The 21664-nt window shown below is 40.0% G+C and overlaps 1 protein-coding gene across 4 annotated transcripts in view; it reads right to left on the bottom strand.

The window, feature by feature from the left end:
- LOC128641014 (vitamin D3 hydroxylase-associated protein) overlaps positions 1-21664 on the bottom strand; it is a 241528-nt gene that overhangs the window by 208871 nt on the left and 10993 nt on the right. For all 4 annotated transcript variants that reach the window (XR_008399423.1, XM_053693534.1, XM_053693533.1 and 1 more), the window contains one exon: positions 8871-9004. Coding sequence is in view for 3 of the 4 variants with exons in the window: in XM_053693534.1 (XP_053549509.1) it covers positions 8871-9004 (134 nt within the window). In the remaining variant the exon portion in view is untranslated. The remainder of the gene's footprint in view (positions 1-8870; positions 9005-21664) is intronic.

The following is a 21664-nucleotide window of genomic DNA, read 5'->3' on the forward strand; positions in this document are numbered from 1 at the left end:
ACATTACTGTTATTAACCCCTAATCTGCTGCCCTAATGTCACCGCCACCTAGCAACACTTATTAACCCCTAATCTGCTGCCCCCAATGTCGCCGCTAGTATACTAAAGTTATTAAACCCTAACGTAACCCTAACACCCACTAACTTTAACCTAATTTAAATGATTCCAAATAAAAATTACAATTAATAGCTAAATTATTCCTATTTAAAACTAACTAAATACTTACCCGTAAAATAAAACTTAAGCTAGCTACAATATAACTAATAGTTATATTGTATCTAGCTTATGTTTTATTTTTATTTCACAGGTAAGTTTGTATTTATTTTAACTAGGTAGACTAGTTAGTAAATAGTTATTAACTATTTACTAGCTACCTAGTTAAAATAAATACAAATTTACCTGTAAAATAAAACCTAACCTGAGTTACACTAACACCTAACATTACAATAAAATTAAATACATTAAATTAAAAAAATACATTTATCTAAATTACAAAAATAATAAACACTAAATAACACAAAGTAAAAAAAGAAATTATTAAAAATTAAAATGAATTACTCCTAATCTAATAGCCCTATCAAAAGAAAAAAGCCCCCCAAAATAAAAAAACCCTAGCCTACACTAAACTGCCAATAGCCCTTAAAAGGGCCTTTTGCGGGGCATTGCCCAAAAGAAATCAGCTCTTTTACCCGTAAAAAAATACAAACAACCCCCCAACAGTAAAACCCACACAACCAACCCCCCAAATAAAATCCTACCTAAAAAACCTAAGCTCCCCAATGCCCTGAAAAGGGCATTGCCTTTAAAAGGGCATTTAGTTCTTTTACATTGCCCAAACCCTAAGCTAAAATTAAAAACCACCCAATAAACCCTTAAAAAAACCTAAACACTAACCCCCGAATATCCACTTACAGTTTTGGAAGACCGGACATCCATCCTCATCCACCCGGAAGAAGTCTTCATCCAAGTGGCAAGAAGTCCTCAACGAAGTCAGGAGAAGTCTTCATGTAAGCGGCAAGAAGTCGTCCTCCAGGCCGGCAGAAGTCTTCATCCAGACGGCATCTTCTATCTTCATCCTTCCGACGCGGAGCGGCTCCATCTTCAAGACATCTGGCATGGAGCATCCTCTTCATACGGTCCCAGCCGCACACTGAAGGTTCCCTTTAAGAGACGTCATCCAAGATGGCGTCCCTTGAATTCCGATTTTAAGGGCTATTGGCAGTTTAGTGTAGGCTAGGGGTTTTGTTATTTTGGGGGGCTTTTTTATTTTAATAGGGCTATTAGATTAGGAGTAATTCGTTTTTATTTTTGATAATTTCTTTTTTTATTTTGTGCAATTTAGTGTTTATTATTTTTTGTAATTTAGATAAATATTTTTTTAATTTATTTAATTTTATTGTAATGTTAGGTGTTAGTGTAACTCAGGTTAGGTTTTATTTTACAGGTAAATTTGTATTTATTTTAATTAGGTATCTAGTAATTAGTTAATAACTATTTACTAACTAGTCTACCTAGTTAAAATAAATACAAACTTTGGGGGGCGGAGCTTGGCCACGCTAGCTGATGGCCGCACACTGATTGAGCTCTGAAGCCTCAAAACTCTTATGACAGGGATTAAGTAACCTACAGCTTGTTGGAACCAGGATAAAACTTTCTAATGCACTTCTGAACGAATTGGGCATCTAACCTCGCCGTTTGGACTGAACCGGGTGCTTTATAGCTATACTGCGCAGTGAGGCCTGTACCGGAACAAGGTGCGCCACGCTTGGGGAAAACAGCAGCAATATACTCACTGGGACTGAGGTTCTTCTATAACGGACATTAAGCCCGACTACTTGCTGAAGGGTCGGTTGGCCAGGATTATATAGCGCCATCAGAGAAGCGGTTCAGGTGGCGGCTTCGTAGTGGACCGCTACATTGGGCCGTGGTGGCGATGTCGGGGATGGCAGATTAGGGGTTAATAAGTGTAGGTAGGTGGCAGCGATGTCGGGGACGGCAGATTAGGGGAAAGAGAAGGAAAAGGGGGAAGAGAAATGGGAAAAGAAAAGGAAGGGGTGATAAAATTAATTAAAATAAATACAAACTTAGCTGTGAAATAAAAATAAAACCTAAGATAGCTACAATGTAACTATTAGTTATATTGTAGCTAGCTTATGGTTTATTTTACAAGTAAGTATTTAGTCTTAAATAGGTATTATTTAGATAATAATAAGTTTTATTTAGATTTATTTGAATTGTATTAAAGTTAGGGGTGTTAAGGTTAGACTTAGGACTTAATATATTTATTTAGTGTTAGTGATGTGGGAGGCCAGAGGTTTAGGGGTTAATAACTTTAGTATAGTGGCGGCGGCGCTGGGGCGACAGATTAGGGGTTAATAAATTTATGTAGGTGGCGGCAACATTGGGGGCGGCAGATTAATGGTTAATAAGTGTAGGTAGGTGGCGGCGGCAGATTAGGGGTTAATAAGTGTAGGTAGGTGGCGGCGATGTCGGGGGCGGCAGATTAGGGGTTAATAAGTGTAGGTAGGTGGCGGCAATGTCGGGGGCGGCAGATTAGGGGTTAATAAGTGTAGGTAGGTGGCGGCGATGTCGGGGGCGGCAGATTAGGGGTTAATAAGTGTAGGTAGGTGGTGGCGTAGTCGTGGGTGGCAGATTAGGGGTGTTTAAACTCAGGGTTTATGTTAGGGTGTTAAGTGTAAACATAAATTTTCTTTCCCCATAGACCCCAATGGGGCTGTGTTACGGAGCTTTACGTTCCCCCCTATTGCATGTGTTAGGCTTTTTTTTTAGCCGGCTCTCCCATTGATGTCTATGGGGAAATCGTGCATGAGCACGTCAAAGCAGCGCTGGTATTTGTGTGCGGTATGGAGCTCAACACAGCCATATCGCCTGTAAGTGCCGGGTTTTTGCAAACCTGTAAAAGCAGCGCTATTAAAGGTGAGCGGTGACAATAACTTGCAAGTTAGTACCGAGCCGCTCATAACGCAAAACTCGTAATCTGGCCAATTATTTGGTGCATTTGTTTAATGGCTAAACTGCCACCACAACACTTGATTTACTTGGAGGAACCAGTCTGGGCTTGTTACTGGAGAAGAGCGAGCCACTGTCACTTTGTTAGTAACACCTACATTATTTATTACCTGTACTGTATATGCAGCCTGTGGTGTGCACTACTAACTCTAATTGTCTCTTGTGTTTCAGACAGAACATAATTTAACCCCCCAAAAAAGTTTCGAATTTACTCCTATTATCCCATTTGCTTTGTTCTTGTGGTATTCTTTGTTGAAGAAATACTTAGGTAGGTAATGTGCACGTCTGAAGCACTGCATGACAAGAAATAGTGCTGCCATCTAATGCTCTTGCAAACTGCTGCCAGATAGTGCTTCAGATACTAGCACGCCCCTGAGCCTACCTCCCTGCTTTTCAACAAAAGATTCCAAGAAAACTTAATAGAAGTAAACTAGAAAGTTATTTAAAAATGCATGCGCGATCTGCTTCATGAATGAAAACTTTTCATTTTCTAGTTCTGACAAGCACGGATGACATTTTACATGTATATAACAAATACAATTAAAGGGACAGTATACACTCATTTTCATATAACTGCATGCAATAGACACTACTATAAAGAATAAGATGCACAGATACTGATATAAAAATCCAGTATAAAATGGGTTAAAAACTTACTTAGAAGCTGTCAGTTTAGCTCTGTTGAAAAGGTAGTTGGAAAGCCCACTGCAAGTGGCAAATAAGACACTTCCCCCCTCCCCCTTCTTTTGCATATGAAAAGACCCTTTACACAAACAGGAGCAAGCTGGAGAAGGTAGCCGACGGTATTCTCATAAAACTTTGGGGCTTGGTTAGGAGTCTGAAAACCAGAGCAATGTTATTTAAAAATAAGCAAAACTATACATTTAATAAAAAAATAAAAAAAACTTTATGGGCTATATAAAAAAAGATCTACAAAACATTATGCAAGGAAAAAAGGAGTGTATAATGTCCCTTTAACTGCACAGTTAATATCAGGTAGGCAATTTGCAACTACATGCCAACAGGTAAAATCATTGGGAACACATTAAAGAGGAGAATAAGTATAATGACCCTTTAAATTAACAATAAACAAACATGCATATTTACATATTAAAGCATATTATAATCATGGGTTAAGCCATGTTGCTTTTTATCTATTCCCTTCACATCTATACTTGCTGTTCAGACAACGGAGTGATACTGAAATACCCTGACCCAGTTTGTGAGAAGATATGATCCTATCACACTATTGCAGCTGTTCCACTCTCTCATAGCTTCCTGCAAAGGACTCAGGGCCCGATTATCTAAAGCTCTCTGGTCTGGTGAGATTCTATAAGCTGCCTTGCCAGTATTATGAGACCCCTCAGAGCTTGTGTTAAAGGCAGTTTTTACCTTGGGAACCGTTTGTCTCATTAAGGGAAGATCACTAATATTCTTTAAGTTAAGGAGAGACTTTTACGTTGCAATATAATGCTCAATAAAATAAACTGATGAGGTTTTGAGAATCGGGCCCTTAGTTCAGGATGTGAGCTAGTTGCTTCCCTTGTTACAAAAGTGATTGCGCAAAGAGTAAACGTACGCAACAGATTGTTGTGAATGCACAAAAACACATTAACAACCTTGAGGTTTTCAAATGTTGCATTATGTGTAGCTTAAAAAAAAAAAAAAAAGCTTTACAATTTCATTACTTATGTTGAGTTCAAGTGTTTTGGCCACACCCATTGCTAATAGGTGCATAAAATCCAGTGCATAGCCATGAGATCTCAATAGACAAACTTACGCCTATTTAGAGTTCTGCGTTAGCCGTCCAAACCAGCGTTAAGGGGTCATAACGCTGGTTTTGGCCGCCCGCTGGTATTTAGAGTCAGTCAGGAAAGGGTCTAACGCTCACTTTCCAGCTGCGACTTTTCCATACCGCAGATCCCCTTACGTCAATTGCGTATCCTATCTTTCAATCGGATCTTTCTAACGCTGGTATTTAGAGTCGTGTCTGAAGTGAGCGTTAGAACTCTAACGACAAGACTCCAGCCACAGAAAAAAAGTCAGGAGTTAAGAGCTTTCGGGGCTAACGCCGGTTTATAAAGCTCTTAACTACTGTGCTCTAAAGTACACTAACACCCATAAACTACCTATGTACCCCTAAACCGAGGTCCCCCCACATCGCCGCCACTCTAATAAAAATTTTTAACCCCTAATCTGCCGACCGCACACCGCCGCAACCTACATTATCCCTATGTACCACTAATCTGCTGCCCCTAATATCGCCGACACCTACATAATATTTATTAACCCCTAATCTGCCCCCCCCCCCAACGTCGCCGCTACCTAACTACACTTATTAACCCCTAATCTGCCGACCGGACCTCGCCACCACTATAATAAATGTATTAACCCCTAAACCGCCTCACTCCCGCCTCAAAAACCCTATAAGAAATAGTATTAACCCCTAATCTGCCCTCCCTAACATCGCCGCCACCTAACTTCAAGTATTAACCCCTAATCTGCCGACCGGACCTCGCCGCTACTCTAATAAATGTATTAACCCCTAAAGCTAAGTCTAACCCTAACACTAACACCCCCCTAAGTTAAATATAATTTAAATCTAACGAAATAAAATAAATCTTATTAAATAAATTAATCCTATTTAAAGCTAAATACTTACCTGTAAAATAAACCCTAATATAGCTACAATATAACAAATAATTATATTGTAGCTATTTTAGGATTTATATTTATTTTACAGGTAACTTTGTATTTATTTTAACTAGGTACAATAGCTATTAAATAGTTATTTACTATTTAATAGCTACCTAGTTAAAATAATTACAAAATTACCTGTAAAATAAATCCTAACCTAAGTTACAATTAAACCTAACACTACACTATCAATAAATTAATTAACTAAACTATCTACAATTATCTACAATTAAATCAACTAAACTAAATTACAAAAAAACAAACACTAAATTACAAAAAATAAAAAAAGATTACAAGAATTTTAAACTAATTACACCTACTCTAAGCCCCCTAAAAAAATAACAAAGGCCCCCAAAATAAAAAAATGCCCTACCCTATTCTAAAATAAAAAGTTAACAGCTCTTTTACCTTACCAGCCCTTAAAAGGGCCTTTTGCGGGGCATGCCCCAAAGTAAACAGCTCTTTTGCATTTAAAAAAAACATACAATACCCCCCAACATTACAACCCACCACCCACATACCCCTAATCTAACCCAAACCCCCCTTAAAAAACCTAACACTAAGCCCCTGAAGATCTCCCTACCTTATCTTCACCACGCCAGGTATCACCGATCCGTCCAGAAGAGGGTCCGAAGTCTTCATCCTATCCGGCAAGAAGAGGACATCCGGACCGGTAGACATGTTCATCCAGGCGGCGTCTTCTATCTTCATCCATCCGGCGCGGAGCGGGACCATCTTGAAGCAGCCGACGCGGATCCATCCTCTTCTTCCAGCGACTCCCGACGAATGAAGGTTCCTTTAAGTGACGTCATCCCCCGCAAAAGGCCTTTTAATCTTTTTTATTGTTTGTAATTTAGTGTTTGTTTTTTTTGTAATTTAGTTTAGTTGATTTAATTGTAGATAATTGTAGATAGTTTAGTTAATTAATTTATTGATAGTGTAGTGTTAGGTTTAATTGTAACTTAGGTTAGGATTTATTTTACAGGTAATTTTGTAATTATTTTAACTAGGTAGCTATTAAATAGTAAATAACTATTTAATAGCTATTGTACCTAGTTAAAATAAATACAAAGTTGCCTGTAAAATAAATATAAATCCTAAAATAGCTACAATATAATTATTCGTTATATTGTAGCTATATTAGGGTTTATTTTACAGGTAAGTATTTAGCTTTAAATAGGATTAATTTATTTAATAAGATTTATTTTATTTCGTTGGATTTAAAATATATTTAACTTAGGGGGGGTGTTAGGGTTAGACTTAGCTTTAGGGGTTAATAACTTTATTAGAGTAGCGGCGAGGTCCGGTCAGCAGATTAGGGGTTAATACTTGAAGTTAGGTGTTGGCGATGTTAGGGAGGGCAGATTAGGGGTTAATAAGTGTAGGTAGCGGCGACGTTGGGGGGGGCAGATTAGGGGTTAATAAATATAATATAGGGGTCGGCGATGTTAGGGGCAGCAGATTAGGGGTACATAGCTATAATGTAGGTTGCGGCGGTGTGTGGAGCGGCAGATTAGGGGTTAATAATAAAATACAGGGGTCAGCGATAGCGGGGGCGGCAGATTAGGGGTTAATAAGTGTAAGGTTAGGGGTGTTTAGACTCGGGGTACATGTTAGGGTGTTAGGTGCAGACTTAGGAAGTGTTTCCCCATAGGAAACAATGGGGCTGCGTTAGGAGCTGAACGCTGCTTTTTTGCAGGTGTTAGGTTTTTTTTCAGCTCAAACTGCCCCATTGTTTCCTATGGGGATATCGTGCATGAGCACGTTTTTGAAGCTGGCCGCGTGCTTAGGCAACGCTGGTATTTAGATTTGAAGTGGCGGTAAATTATGCTCTACGCTCCCTTTTTGTTGCCTAACGCAGCCCTTCAGAGAACTCTAAATACCAGCATTGTTTAAAAGGTGCGGGGGGAAAAAAACACGCGTAGCTAACGCACCCCTTTGGCCGCAAAACTCTAAATCTAGCGGATTGTTAGTACAATGGATCGTACTGAAGAGCTCAGTAATAAATGTTGCATTGTCGTGGGATGCCACAAGTCAGTTTGTGACATTTCTGCCCTAGTAGATATGCCCCGACCAAATATAAGGGTGATTACTGTGAAGTAGAAGTGTCTAGGAGCAACAAAATTGCAGTCCAGTGGCGCTGAAGTGTGTAGTGAATAGTAACTGCCGATCATTATTCACTTACAAACTACCTCTGGAAGCAACATCAGCACAAGAACTGTGCATTGAGAGTTTACAGAAATGGGTTTTCATGGCTTAGCAGCTGTACAAAAATATAACATTAACTTCCGCCATGCCAAGGCTGGAGTGGTATATAGCACACCGACGCTGGACCCTGAAGCACACCGACGCTGGACCCTGAAGCACACAGACGCTCGACCCTGAAGCACATCAACGCTGGACCCTGAAGCACACCGACGTTGGACCCTGAAGCACACCGACACTAGTGTGATGACTCACGCTTCACTATCAGGCAGTTTGATGGAAAAATCTGGGTATGGTGGATGCAAGGAGAATGCTACCTACCAGAATGCATAATCACTACTGTGAAGTTTGGAGGAGTTTGGAGGAGAGCGTTTTTGAGGATTTGGGCGAGGCATCTTATTTCCAGTGAAGGGTCATCTTAATGTTACAAGATATTAGGAAATTTTAGACAATCAGGTACGTCTAACTTTCTGGCAATAGTTTTGGGAAGGCTTTAACTTGTTCCAGCATGAATGTGCTCAACTTGAGGTACATAACAACATGGTTTAACAAGTTTAGTGTGGAGGAACTCAAGTGGCCTGAATACAACCCTGACCTTAAGCCCTTTGGAATGAATTGAACACCAATTGTGAGCCAAATCTTCTAGTCCAACATTGGTGCCTGATCTCACAAATGTTTTTTTTGTTTTTACTGAATGGGCACAAATTCACAGACACTTCAAAGCCTTCCCAGAAAAATGGTGGCTGTTATAGCCACAAAGGTAGGGGGGGGCAATCTTTGCGTTAAATATTTCTTTAGATTTACTATTTAAACTAAACCCTCTAACAATGTTACTTTTCAGCTAATTTACAACTTTTTAATTTTAAAACATAAATCTGCTTATTGTTCTCAGGCTAATCATCGAGTTAAATGAACCATTGCATCTAGCATTTGTTTACTTTAACATGGACTGAGGGATGTTGGTTTTCACAAATGGGATTGCTCCTTGTTTCTTTAGGACCTGCACAATCACACAGTCTTCAGAGGCCGGACGGTTCAGGTTCTTAATTAGACCCAAAGTAGACTCATGTCCCTATTTAAAAACAAACAAAAAACAGTAATGACTTCTCCCATTTTTTAACAAAATAACACAATATAAAACTTTAAAGGGACACTAAAACCAAATTTTTTTTCTTTCGGGATTCATATAGAGCAGACAATTTTAAGCAACTTTCTAGTTTACTCCTATTATCAATTTCTCTTTGTTCTCATGGTATCTTTATATAAAAAGCAGGAATGTAAAGCTAAAGAGCTGACCCATTTTAGGTTCAGCACCCTGGATAGTGCTTGCTTATTGGTGGCTACATGTAGCCACTAATAAGCAAGCGTAACCCAGGTCTGAACCAAAAATGGGCCGGCTAATAAGCTTTACATTCCTGCTTTTTATATAAAGATACCATGAGAACAAAGCAAAAATGATAATAGGAGCAAACTAGAAAGTTGCTTAAAATTGTCTGCTCTATCTGAATAATGCAAGAAAAAAAATTAGGTTTAGTGTCCCTTTAAGTAATGAAAATACTGATGGAATAAAAAAAAATTAAGTCTACTTGTGCGTCCTGAGGAGAGAGACTGAAGAACCCTGGTCTAGTGGCCCCATCATATCTGTTTAAAGGGACATAAAACAAGTTGGGATACAGACAAAATATAACAATAAGTACTTTAACAACTGTACCTGCAAATTTATACTGCAGTGCCTCACCATTAACCCTTTATTTTAAGTTTCCAAATTGTACAGCTCTAACTCCCCACACACATTTCCTTCTATGGCTGCATCTATATCTACCTTTGCTATGGTAGAATGCGAAACTTTAACACTCCTTATCTGCTGCAGCATGCCTAGAAGCAAATAAGCTGCTGTGAACTCAGATGAAATACAATGCCTGTGTTTCTGATGCTAAACAATGATAAGGGGGTGGATCAGACTACTCCAGACAGCATGGCTATGTTATTAATTTTGCTTATTTTTGAAAATTATTTTAAAATACTTGCTATTTTACTTAATAGGATATGAACTCAACATGTCTTATGGTCCTTTAACTACAAGACTTTGGGCTTGATGATGTAAACATCACCTGCTTAAAGCTACTTTTTCTCACCGACTCTCGCAGGGCTGTCCCGGTGGAATGATCGTAAAAAAGGGGCAGGCCCTGCGAGATGGCTCCTATTGAAAGTAATGGAGCTCGCTGGATAGGGAAACTTCGCTACTTAGAGCGAAGTTATAAGGGAGCAGGGGGAGTACTTTAAAATTAAAATCCTGCAGTCAATATAACTCACATTATGCTGCTTTCTGCATAGCGCATCTTACATTCGCCTATATTTTCGTATATATGTGTTTTTCTATTAGGATTATAAATCTATTAGGATTATTCCACCAAGGAAATAGAAGGACTGGCGAGCATTTTTTAATCTCGCCAGCCCAGAGAGCTTTTAATCATCAAGCCCTTTGTGATACACTTGGGTGCCCAGTACAGCCGATCAGAAAACGGAAAAATACAATGCCTTGCAAAAGTATTCACCCCCCTTGACTTTTTACCTATTTTGTTACATTACAGCCTTAAGTTCAATGTTTTATTAATCTGAATTTTATGTGATGGATCAGAACACAATAGTCTAAGTTGGTGAAGTGAAATGAGAAAAATATATACATAAAACTATTTTTTAGAAATAGAAAACAGAAAATTGGCATGTGCGTATGTATTCACCCCCTTTGTTATGAAGCCCATAAAAAGCTCTGGTGCAACCAATTACCTTCAGAAGTCACATAATTAGTGAAATGATGTCCACCTGTGTGCAATCTAAGTGTCACATGATCTGTCATTACACACACCTTTATTGAAAGGCCCCAGAGGCTGCAACACCTAAGCAAGAGGCACCACTAACCAAACACTGCCATGAAGACCAAGGAACTCTCCAAACAAGTAAGGGACAATGTTGTTGAGAAGTACAAGTCAGGGTTAGGTTATAAAAAAATATCCAAATCTTTGATGATCCCCAGGAGCACCATCAAATCTATCATAACCAAATGGAAAGAACATGGCACTACAGCAAACCTGCCAAGAGACGGCCGCCCACCAAAACTCACGGACCGGGCAAGGAGGGCATTAATCAGAGAGGAAGCACAGAGACCTAGAGTAACCCCGGAGGAGCTGCAGAGTTCCACAGCAGAGACTGGAGTATCTGTACATAGGACGACAATAAGCCGTACGCTCCATAGAGTTGGGCTTTATGGCAGAGTGGCTAAAACAAAGCCATTACTTTCAGAAAAAAACAAAATGGCACGTTTTGAGTTTGCGAAAAGGCATGTGGGAGATTCCCAAAATGTATGGAGGAAGGTGCTCTGATCTGATGAGACTAAAATTGAACTTTTCGGCCATCAAAGAAAACGCTATGTCTGGCGCAAACCCAACACATCAAATCACCCAAAGAACACCATCCCTACAGTGAAACATGGTGGTGGCAGCATCATGCTGTGGGGATGTTTTTCAGCAGCTGTGACTGGGAAACTGGTCAGAGTTGAGGGAGAGATGGATGGTGCTAAATACAGGGATATTCTTGAGCAAAACCTGTACCACTCTGTGCGTGATTTGAGGCTAGGACTGAGGTTCACCTTCCAGCAGGACAATGACCCCAAACACACTGCTAAAGCAACACTTGAGTGGTTTAAGGGGAAACATGTAAATGTGTTGGAATGGCCTAGTCAAAGCCCAGACCTCAATCCAATAGAAAATCTGTGGTAAGACTTAAAGATTGCTGTTCACAAGCGCAAACCATCCAACTTGAAAGAGCTGGAGCAGTTTTGCAAGGAGGAATGGGCAAATATCACAGTGGTAAGATGTGGCAAGCTCATAGAGACTTATCCAAAGCGACTTGGAGGTGTGATTGCCACAAAAGGTGGCTCTACAAAGTATTGACTTTAGGGGGGTGAATAGTTATGCACATTGACTTTTTCTGTTATTTGTCCTATTTGTTGTTTGCTTCACAATAAAAAAAAAACATCTTCAAAAGTTGTGGGCATGTTCTGTAAATTAAATGATGTAAATCCTCAAACAATCCATGTTAATTCCAGGTTGTGAGGCAACAAAACACGAAAAATGCCAAGGGGGGTGAATACTTTTTCAAGGCATTGTATACAGGCTTTTCTTAAGGGACAACGCTTAGTTTAGCTATGCACAGTAGAATTTTAAAAAAAAAAAAGTTTATACTTACCTGATAAATTTGTTTCTTTCCGGATATGGTGAGTCCACGGCTTGAATAATTACTGTTGGGAATATCACTCATGGCCAGCAGGAGGAGGCAAAGAGCACCACAGTTAAACTGCTAAGTTTCACTCCCTTACCCACAACCCCCAGTCATTCGACGAAAGAGAAATGGAGAATAAGGAGTAACACAAGGTGTAAAGGTGCCTGAGGTTATAGTCAAAAGAACAAATGTCTTAAAATAAAGGGTGGGGCCGTGGACTCACCATATCTAGAAATACATTTATCAGGTAAGCATAAATTATTATTTTTTTTCCTAAGATATGGTGAGTCCACTGCTTGAGTAATTACTGTTGGGTACCAATATCCAAGCTAGAGGAAACGGATAAATAGCGAGGGACAAGACAGGCAGTCCTAAACAGAAGGCACCACCGTTTGAAGAACCTTTCTCCCAAAAGAAGCCTCAGCCGAGCAAAAGTATCAAATTTGGAAAAAGTATATATAGAGAAGACCAAGTTGCAGCCTTGCAAATTTGTTCAACAGAAACTTCATTTTTGAAAGCCCAAGAAGAGGAAACAGCTCTTGTGGAATGAGCCGTAATTCTCTCAGGAGGCTGCTGTCCAGCAGTCTCATAAGCCAAACGAATTATACTTTGTAACCAAAAAAAAAAAAAAAAGTAGTACCAGTAGCTTTCTGACCTTTACGTTTTCCAGAGAAACAGACAAAGAAGGCAGAGGACTGGCGAAAATGCTTAGTCACCTGTAAGTAAAATTTAAGAGAACATACAACATCCAAATTGTGTAACAAATGTTCTTTGGAAGAAGAAGGATTAGGACACAGAGAGGGAACAACAATTTCCTGATTGATATTTCTATTAGAAACAACCTTAGGAAGGAAACCTAACTTAGTACGAAGAACCGCTTTATCGGCATGAAAAATAAGATAAGGGGAAATCACACAGCAGAGCTGAAAGTTCAGAAACTCTTCAAGCAGAGGAGATAGCAACAAGAAACAAAACCGTCCAAGATAACAACGTAATGTCTATGGAATGCAACGGGCCAGCTCAAATGGAGCCAGCTGTAAAACTTTAAGAACAAGGTTAAGGCTCCAAGGAGGAGCAACAGACTTAAAGGCAGGCCTGAATTTGAACAAGGACTGACAAAAAGATTGCACATCTGGCACATCCAAACGTTTATGTAGTAAAACTGATAAAGCAGAAATCTGACCCTTCAGGGTACTGACTGACAATCCCTTCTCCAGGCCTTCCTGAAGAAAAGATAAAAAAATTCTAGGAATTCTAATTCTTCTCCAAGAGTAGACCTTGGATTCATACCAATAAAAAGATATTTACGCCATATCTTATGGTAAATCTTTCTAGTAACAGGCTTGCAATCCTGAATCATGGTCTCAATGACTCAGAAAAACCACGCTTAGACAGAATTAAGCGTTCAATCTCCAAGCAGTCAGCTTCAGAGAAACGAGATTTGGATGAAGGAAGGGACCCTGAATCAGGAGGTTCTTCCTTAGAGGTAGTCTCCAAGGTGGGAGAGATGACTTCTCCACTAGGTCTGCAAACCAGATCCTGCGAGGCACACAGGGGCTATTAGAATCACTGACACCCTCTGCTGTTTGATACGAGCAATGACTCGTGGAAGGAGAGCAAATGGAGGAAAACAGGTATACCAACCTGAAAACCCAAGGAACTGCCAGAGCATCTATCAGAACGGCCCGTGGATCTCTTGACCTTGAACCGTACCTTGGAAACTTGGCGTTCTGACGGGACGCCATCAGATCTAACTCTGACACCCCCCATTTGAGGGCTAACCTGGAAAACACCTCCGGATGGAATTCCCACTCCCCGGGATGAAAAGTCTTTCTTCTCAGAAAATACACTTCCCACTTGTCTACTCCTGGAATGTGTATGACAGATAGACAGCAATTGTAGGTCTCTGCCCACTGAAGAATCCAAGTAACCTCCTTCATGGCTAAGGAACCCTGAGTTCCTCCCTGGTGATTGATGTAAGCCACACAGGTTATGATGTCTGACTGGAACCTGAGGACAACTAAGGCCAAGCCAATAGAGCATTGTAAATTGCCCTCAACTCCAAGATGTTGATGGGAAGAGCAGACTCCTCCCGAGTCCAAAGGCCCTGAGCTTTTAACGAGTTCCAGATTGCTCCCCAGCCCAGCAGGCTGGCGTCCGTAGTCACGATCACCCAGAAAGGTCTATGAAAGCATGTGCCCTGAGACAGATGTTCCTGAAAAAAACACCACAGGAGAGAATCCCTTGACGACTGATCTAACTATTCTGAGATAGATCTCCATGGTCGCCATTCCATTGTCTGAGCATGCAAAACTGGAGAGCTCTCAAATGGAATCGAGCAAAAGAAATGATGTCCATGGAAGCAACCATTAGACCAATTACCTCCATACATTGAGCCACTGAAGGATGAGCAGTAGCCTGAAGAGAGAGGCAATAGGAAATTATTTTGTTTCTCCTGACCTCTGTCAGAAAAATCTTCATCAATAGAGAATCTATTATGGTCCCTAAGAACACTACTCTTGTAGCAGGGGAAAGGAGGCTTTTTTCCAGATTCACATTCCATCCGTGGGAACAAAGAAAAGACAACAATTTCTCTGTGTGAGATTTTGTTTGTTTAAAAGATGGTCCCTGAATTAATATGTTGTCCAAGTAGGGTGCCACATCAATTCCACGAGAACGGATCACTGCCAAAAGAGCCCCCAGAACATTTGAAAAAAATTCTGGGAGCCGTGGCTAGACCAAATGGAAGGGCTACAAACTGGAATTTTTTTTCCAGAAAGGCAAATCGCAGGAAACTGTGATGGTCCCTGTGAATAGGAACATGAACATACACATCCTTTAGGTCTATGGTTGTCATGAACTGACCCTCTTGTACTAAAGGAAGAAAGGAGCGTAGTCTCCATCTTGAAGGATGGAACTTTGAGAAACTTGTTTAGACACTTCAAGTCTAGAATGGGACAGAAAGTTCCCTTTTTTTTTTAGGAACCACAAATAGGTTGGAGTAGAACCCGAGACTCTGTTCCTGCACTGGAACTGGACTACCACTCCCAGGGAGGAAATAATGTTGTATACATTTCAAGAATGCTTCTCTTTATCTGGTCTGCAGATAATTTTGAGAGACGGAATCTGCCTCTGGGAGGAAAAGTCTTGAATTCCAATTTGTAACCCTGGGATACTATGTCCACAGTCCAGGGTTCTGGGACATCTTGTATCCAGGCTTCAGAGAACTGAGAAAGTCTGCCCCCATCTGAATCCGATCCCGGATCGGGGCAAACCTTTCATGCTGATTTGGAATCAGCTGCATGTTTCTTTAATTGATTCCCCTTGTTCCAAGACTGGTTTCCAAGAAGACTTGGATTATTCCTGCTTGGAAGAAGAAGGAAAAGGCTTTCCTCTGAAGTTACGAAAGGATAGAAAATTACTCTGACGTCCTTTAGGCCTATTCTTCTTATCTTGAGGTAGAAAAGACCCTTGTCCACCCGTAATATCAGAGATAATTTCTGCCAAACCGGGTCCAAACAAGGTTTTGCCCTTGTAAGGAATCGCCAGAAGCTTGACTTTAGAGAAAACTTCTGCAGACCAGGATTTTAACCATAATGCCCTGTGGGCTAGGACAGTGAAACTAGAAGTTTTAGCTCCTAGTCTAATAACCTGTAATATGGCATCTGCAATAAAGGAATTGGCCAAATTAAGAGCTTTAATCCTATCCTGAAATTCATCCAAGGAAGTCTCTACTTTAAGAGAATCAGACAAGGCGTTCAACTAATAAGATGCCACACTAGTCACAGTGGCAATACACACCACATATTGCCATTGGAGACCTTGATGAACATAAATCTTTTTCAAATAAGCCTCCATCGGATCCTTAAAAGAGCAGCTATCCTCAATAGGAATAGTGGTTCTCTTAGCCAGAGTGGAAATGGCACCTTCAAGTTTGGGTACAGTATACCAAGGATCTTTAATGGAGACCTCGACAGCAAACATTTTCTTAAAAATTGGAGACGGGGAAAAATACACCCCTGGTTTCTCCCATTCCTGTGAGATAATCTCCATAGCACAGTCTGACACAGGAAAAACCTCAGAAGTGGAAGGTTCATCAAAGAAACTATTGAGCTTACTAGATTTCTTAGGAGTGACAACGAAAGGGGTATCAGAGTAATCTAAAGTAGCTAAAACCTCCTTTAATAATACACAAAGGTGTTCAAGCTTAAATCTGAAGTATACCACCTCAGTCTCAGAAGAAGGAATTATACTGTCCGAATCTGAGATTTGACCCTCAGAAAGTCCAGATGTATCTTTCCTCATCAGACTTATGAGAAAAGGCAACTTGGGAAGCAGAACTGAGGACAGGCACCTTACTTTCTGAATTTCTAGATTTCCTCTTGCGTTTTCCCTATAATCTGGAAATGGCAGAAAATGCTGCAGATACAGCTGAAGATACCTGGGCAGCAATTTCTGCTTTTAAATAAACTCCACTTAGAGTTAGAGGAATCGCAGGGCACTGCATGTGACGCCATTGAGGCTTGGCAAGTAGCAGGAGAAAGCCGAGGTATTATTTCAACAGTATCATCCTGAGAGACATTAGGCTCAAAAATGTTTCCTTTATTTTGCAAGGTTTTCTTGACACATGAAGAACAAAATTGCATAAGAGCTGCAATTTGTGCATGTAAACATAATAAGCATGAATTAATTAGAGTAGGATCTTGCTCCATATCAGAAATGTTGTGAAACCGTAAATAAACTTGTTCAGATAAGTTTCAAAGATTTTAATATTCAATTAAAATAAGCGAAGGAAAAAACACATTTTAAATTTTTATCCCAAATTAGGATCGATCCCCAGCTAAAATTATGTGACATTTCATCCCTCTCTTGTCCAAACCTTGTGACGCTACAGTATAATTTGGCACTAAAATCAACACTTGACAAAACTGCACCCTCCACTCTTCGATGTACATCAATCACACGACGGCAACCGTGGCACACTAAACAGATCAAATATATTCAGCGATGCTCACGGGCTGCTGAACGGTAGTGGAGGAAATCACGCACCTGTGCCGATTTCCAGCATTATAAATTTACCCTTAAGTCCTACAACTCTGCGCTCAGCCTGGCCAAACAAGTCTATTTCTCCTCCCTTGTGTCATCTCACGCATCCAACCCCAGAAAGCTGTTCTCAACCTTTAACTCCCTTCTACGTCCGCCTGCACCCCCGCCCACTACCAACCTCACTGCTCAAATTATTGCTGATCACTTCAAAAATAAAATTGACACCATTAGAAAAGAGATCTGCACCTCACACCCCTCAAACCCAGCAATCCTACCCACCCCTTCTATTAACAAAACTCTATGCTACTTCCCTCCTTTAACATAGAAAGAAGTCTCTGCACTCCTATCCTTGGCTCATCTCACAACCTGCCCACTTGACCCTATTCCTACACGACTTATTCCCTCTCTCTCTGCTTCTCTAACCCCTACCCTAACTCATCTCTTTAACCAATCTCTCACCGCTGGCACATTTCCTGACACATTCAAGCATGCATCAATCATACCAATCCTAAAAAAGCCCTCGCTTGACCCCTCCTCGCCTTCTAACTATCGACCGGTCTCCTTACTTCCCTTTGCTTCAAAATTATTGGAACGACTAGTCTATTATCGGCTAACTCAATTTCTCACAACTAACTCCTTACTTGATCCACTACAATCTGGTTTTCCGCCCTAAACACTCAACAGAAACCGCTCTTGCTAAAGTAACAAATGACCCGTTATCAGCTAAAGCAAAAGGCCATTACTCCTTACTAATTCTTCTTGACCTGTCCGCAGCTTTTGACACAGTTGACCATCCTCTCCTCCTAAAAATAATACATTCATTTGGCATCCGAGACACAGCCCTCTCCTGGTTTGCCTCATATCTGTCAAACCGCTCGTTTTCAGTTTCCTTTAACAACATATCTTGTGATCCTATGCCTCTCTCAGTTGGAGTACCGGAAGGCTCTGTCTTGGGCCCCTTGCTATTCTCTCTCTATACATCCTGCCTTGGAAAACTTATAGCCTCCTTTGGATTCCAGTACCACTTGTATGCTGATGATACCCAAATCTATCTTTCCTCTCCCGATATCTCTCCCTCTTTACTCAACCAGATTTCTGACTGCCTCTCTGCAATTTCCTCTTGGATGTCTTTACACAACCTCCAACTCAACCTGTGCAAAACTGAGCTGCTTCTTATTCCCCCCTCTTTGAGACATCCAACACCTGACATTTCTCTGACGGTTGGAGACTCTATTCTCAATACCTCACCCCAGGTCAGCTGTCTTTGGGTTCACACTAGACTCAGAACTCACATTCAACCCACATATACAAGCGCTTACCAAATCCTGCCGTTCACACCTACGCAACATTTCCAGAATTCGTCCCTTACTTACTCAAAAAACTACAAAAATACTTATTCATTCCCTCTTTTTGTCAAGAATTGATTATTGCAATATACTCCTAAATGGCCTGCCAAAACACAGCCTCTCCTCCAACCTATTATGAATGCTTCTGCTAGACTCATCCAACTAAGTCGCCGATCTACATCAGCTGCTCTGCTCTGCCAGTCTCTACACTGGCTCCCCATACACTCCAGAATACAATTTAAAGTATTAACCCTAATTTACAAAGCACTCAGCAGTCTAACTCCCAACTATATTTCCTTTCTAATCGTGAAATATTCCCCATCCCGTCCTCTTCGATCAACCTCTGACCTACGTCTCTACACTCCTGTTATCTGTTATACCCCTCAGGTAACCCCACACCTCAATTATTGAGGTGCCTTACAGCTACCAATTAAGACCGAATCACTCAGAAATGGAGAAAAACAACTTTTTCCTCAAACATTATGAAGTAAAGCCGGTCATGTGAGCTCAAATTACTGCTGCGACACTGAGGCACTAAAAATAGCTTCCTGGTACACCGAGTACCAGAAATAACCGGATTTTCAAACCGGACAGTTTAAAATGTTGCATTGTTTTAATTTTAAAGCAATGGGGAAATGAATAAAGCTGCTGAAATAGAAAATTCAGCCTTACTTTCAGTTTAAACTTGAATTGTTATATTAAGAAAATATGTGTCAGAAAATAAAGCCCAATAAAAACATTTTACCCTTTCTTTTTAAAAGAGTTTATATGTTAGTCTCAAACATGCTACAGTGCCTGCTTCATGCCCCAGTGTAACCCATACAACAGGATTATCTATGTCCCAATAAAAAAGCAGTGTTTTTAAATTTGATCAGTGCATGGTCTCCCCAACTGGAAGAAAAAGCACTTACCTGCTCCGCTGTCCAGCATGTAGACAGTTACAAGGTATGAGAAGACACAGTCCTTCACCGAGACCTTTGAAAAAGAAATAACAGAGTAGTCAACTCTGGCTTTCTAAACTAGGGCAGCAATTGTTAGGAAAGCGCAGTAAGTACCTCTTTACTAGTTCCCAACTGCTTTAAAGCCACCACTACCCGACTGCAAGGAATGACGTGGAATACGGCTATACCCCAAAACTTGCTTGTAGATGAAATAAAAAAAAATTCTTCAGACACCTAAACTTCACCTCCTCCATGCACAGAAGGCAAAGAGAATGACTGGGGTTGTGGGTAAGGGAGTGATACTTAGCAGTTTAACTGTGGTGCTCTTTGCCTCCTCCTGCTGGCTAGGAGTGATATTCCCAACAGTAATTTCTCAAGCCGTGGACTCACCATATCTTAGGAAAGAAATAAAAACTTTGCAATAAATATTTATTTTTGTACAAAGAATACAAGTGCAAAGAAAACAAAATGTATTATATACTCCTCTTCTGAGTGACCGCTACCCTTCCACAATCCCTCTTAAGCCCCAAATAAAATTACTAAACGTGTTTCAATGACCAGCTAATCTTTCTTAAGAGCAAGTGTAAATTTCCATAAAAAGAGCTAGCAAATAACGCTTGCTCGAGAAAGGCGAGCTGGTCGATGAAATACGTTGAGCAATTTTATTTGGAGTATATGTTTCACTTGATTTTATTTGTAATACATTTTTATGGCTTTTGGGCACCTGGACTCCCTGTGAGTATTTTCCAATAGTGTTGTTTCCTTGTTTATACACTCTAGTTATAGTTCCTGTTTTTCAGTGTCGGTCCTGAACCAGTGTTTTGGGAGCTGTTCCTTTGGAGGCCTTTAGAGAGTGGAAGGCTGTGTTCCCTATTGAGACCTGTGCCATTGTTTACAATTTTTTTATCTACTTTTGCCTGCTTTTTTTTAAAAAAATATGAAAATTGTGGTTTATCTACTCCCCCCCCCCCCCCTCGTAAGGTTGAAAAAGCATTCTGAGGAATGCAGAACCCCAGCTCTTATAAACACTAATGTATTAGTAGTGCAGGAGCTCATTCATATATGTTCTAATTGGCCACATCAAATGAAATATGATAAATAACACTCAAGAGGCTTTTTAAGGAGTATGTTTCTGGAGTGCAAAATTATATTTTGCTAATAAATGCTTTTAAAACATGTATTTTGTATGCAGATATTTTGTAAACGCAGTAATTAATGCATACATAAAAAATGTACTTTAAAAATTAAACTTTCACAACTCAGCAAGCAATCTGAAAAAAAATTCCAGTTTACTTACATTACTAAATTCTGCAGTATTTTTTATAAAGCGCACTTTCTAAGGCACCAGCTGCTACTGAGCATGTGCAAGAGTTAACAGTGTAGTCAGTGATTCGCTGATGACTATCACATGATACAGGGAGCAGAAAATTGGAAGTATTTTTAAATGTCAGAAAAAAACTACTTTTTATTTGAAATGAGTGCTATTGCATTGTATTTTGATTATGTAATTGTACTGTATTCAATGGTCCTTTAATCAGATATACATTTGGGGGCTGGCAAATGCAAGTGTATGTTTGTGATCATATTACCAGGAACAAGTGGAGTGAAAAGTGAAGGAGCGACTATTTAGCCTGTGCCAAGGGGCCTTAGCATTATAAATCTGACGCTGGCAGCAGCATTTTACTAACAAATGAATCTATAAAACTAGATATAAATATGAAAGCTCATTTTGTTGGCGCTGTTACGGTGAACAATATGAATCGCGACTGGCCCAAACAAAGCTTCAGATATTTTCTGGTATATGTAGTTTGTATCGTTAGTGAGATTCTGTCATAAGATACAGTGATTTAAGGAAAAGGTTTCATTCAGACGCCTACACGCCAAACTTTAAAGGGACATTAAATAATACATAAATGTTAGATAGAATGATGCATTCAAAGAAAAGATTAGGCTGACAATAACATGTATGTTTTGGGGGTTTTATTTAAGTTTCATTAGTTGTTTAAATAGTGACAAAATAAGTGTAAATTTTTAGTGACTATAAATTAATGGGAGATGCCATGTTGTAACTTAGGTTACCTTCTCTGCTGTGGCCAATTAGGAACAGTTATAAATAGGTCA

Source organism: Bombina bombina, chromosome 10, assembly GCF_027579735.1.
Source record: "Bombina bombina isolate aBomBom1 chromosome 10, aBomBom1.pri, whole genome shotgun sequence".
Classification (NCBI taxonomy): domain Eukaryota; kingdom Metazoa; phylum Chordata; class Amphibia; order Anura; family Bombinatoridae; genus Bombina; species Bombina bombina.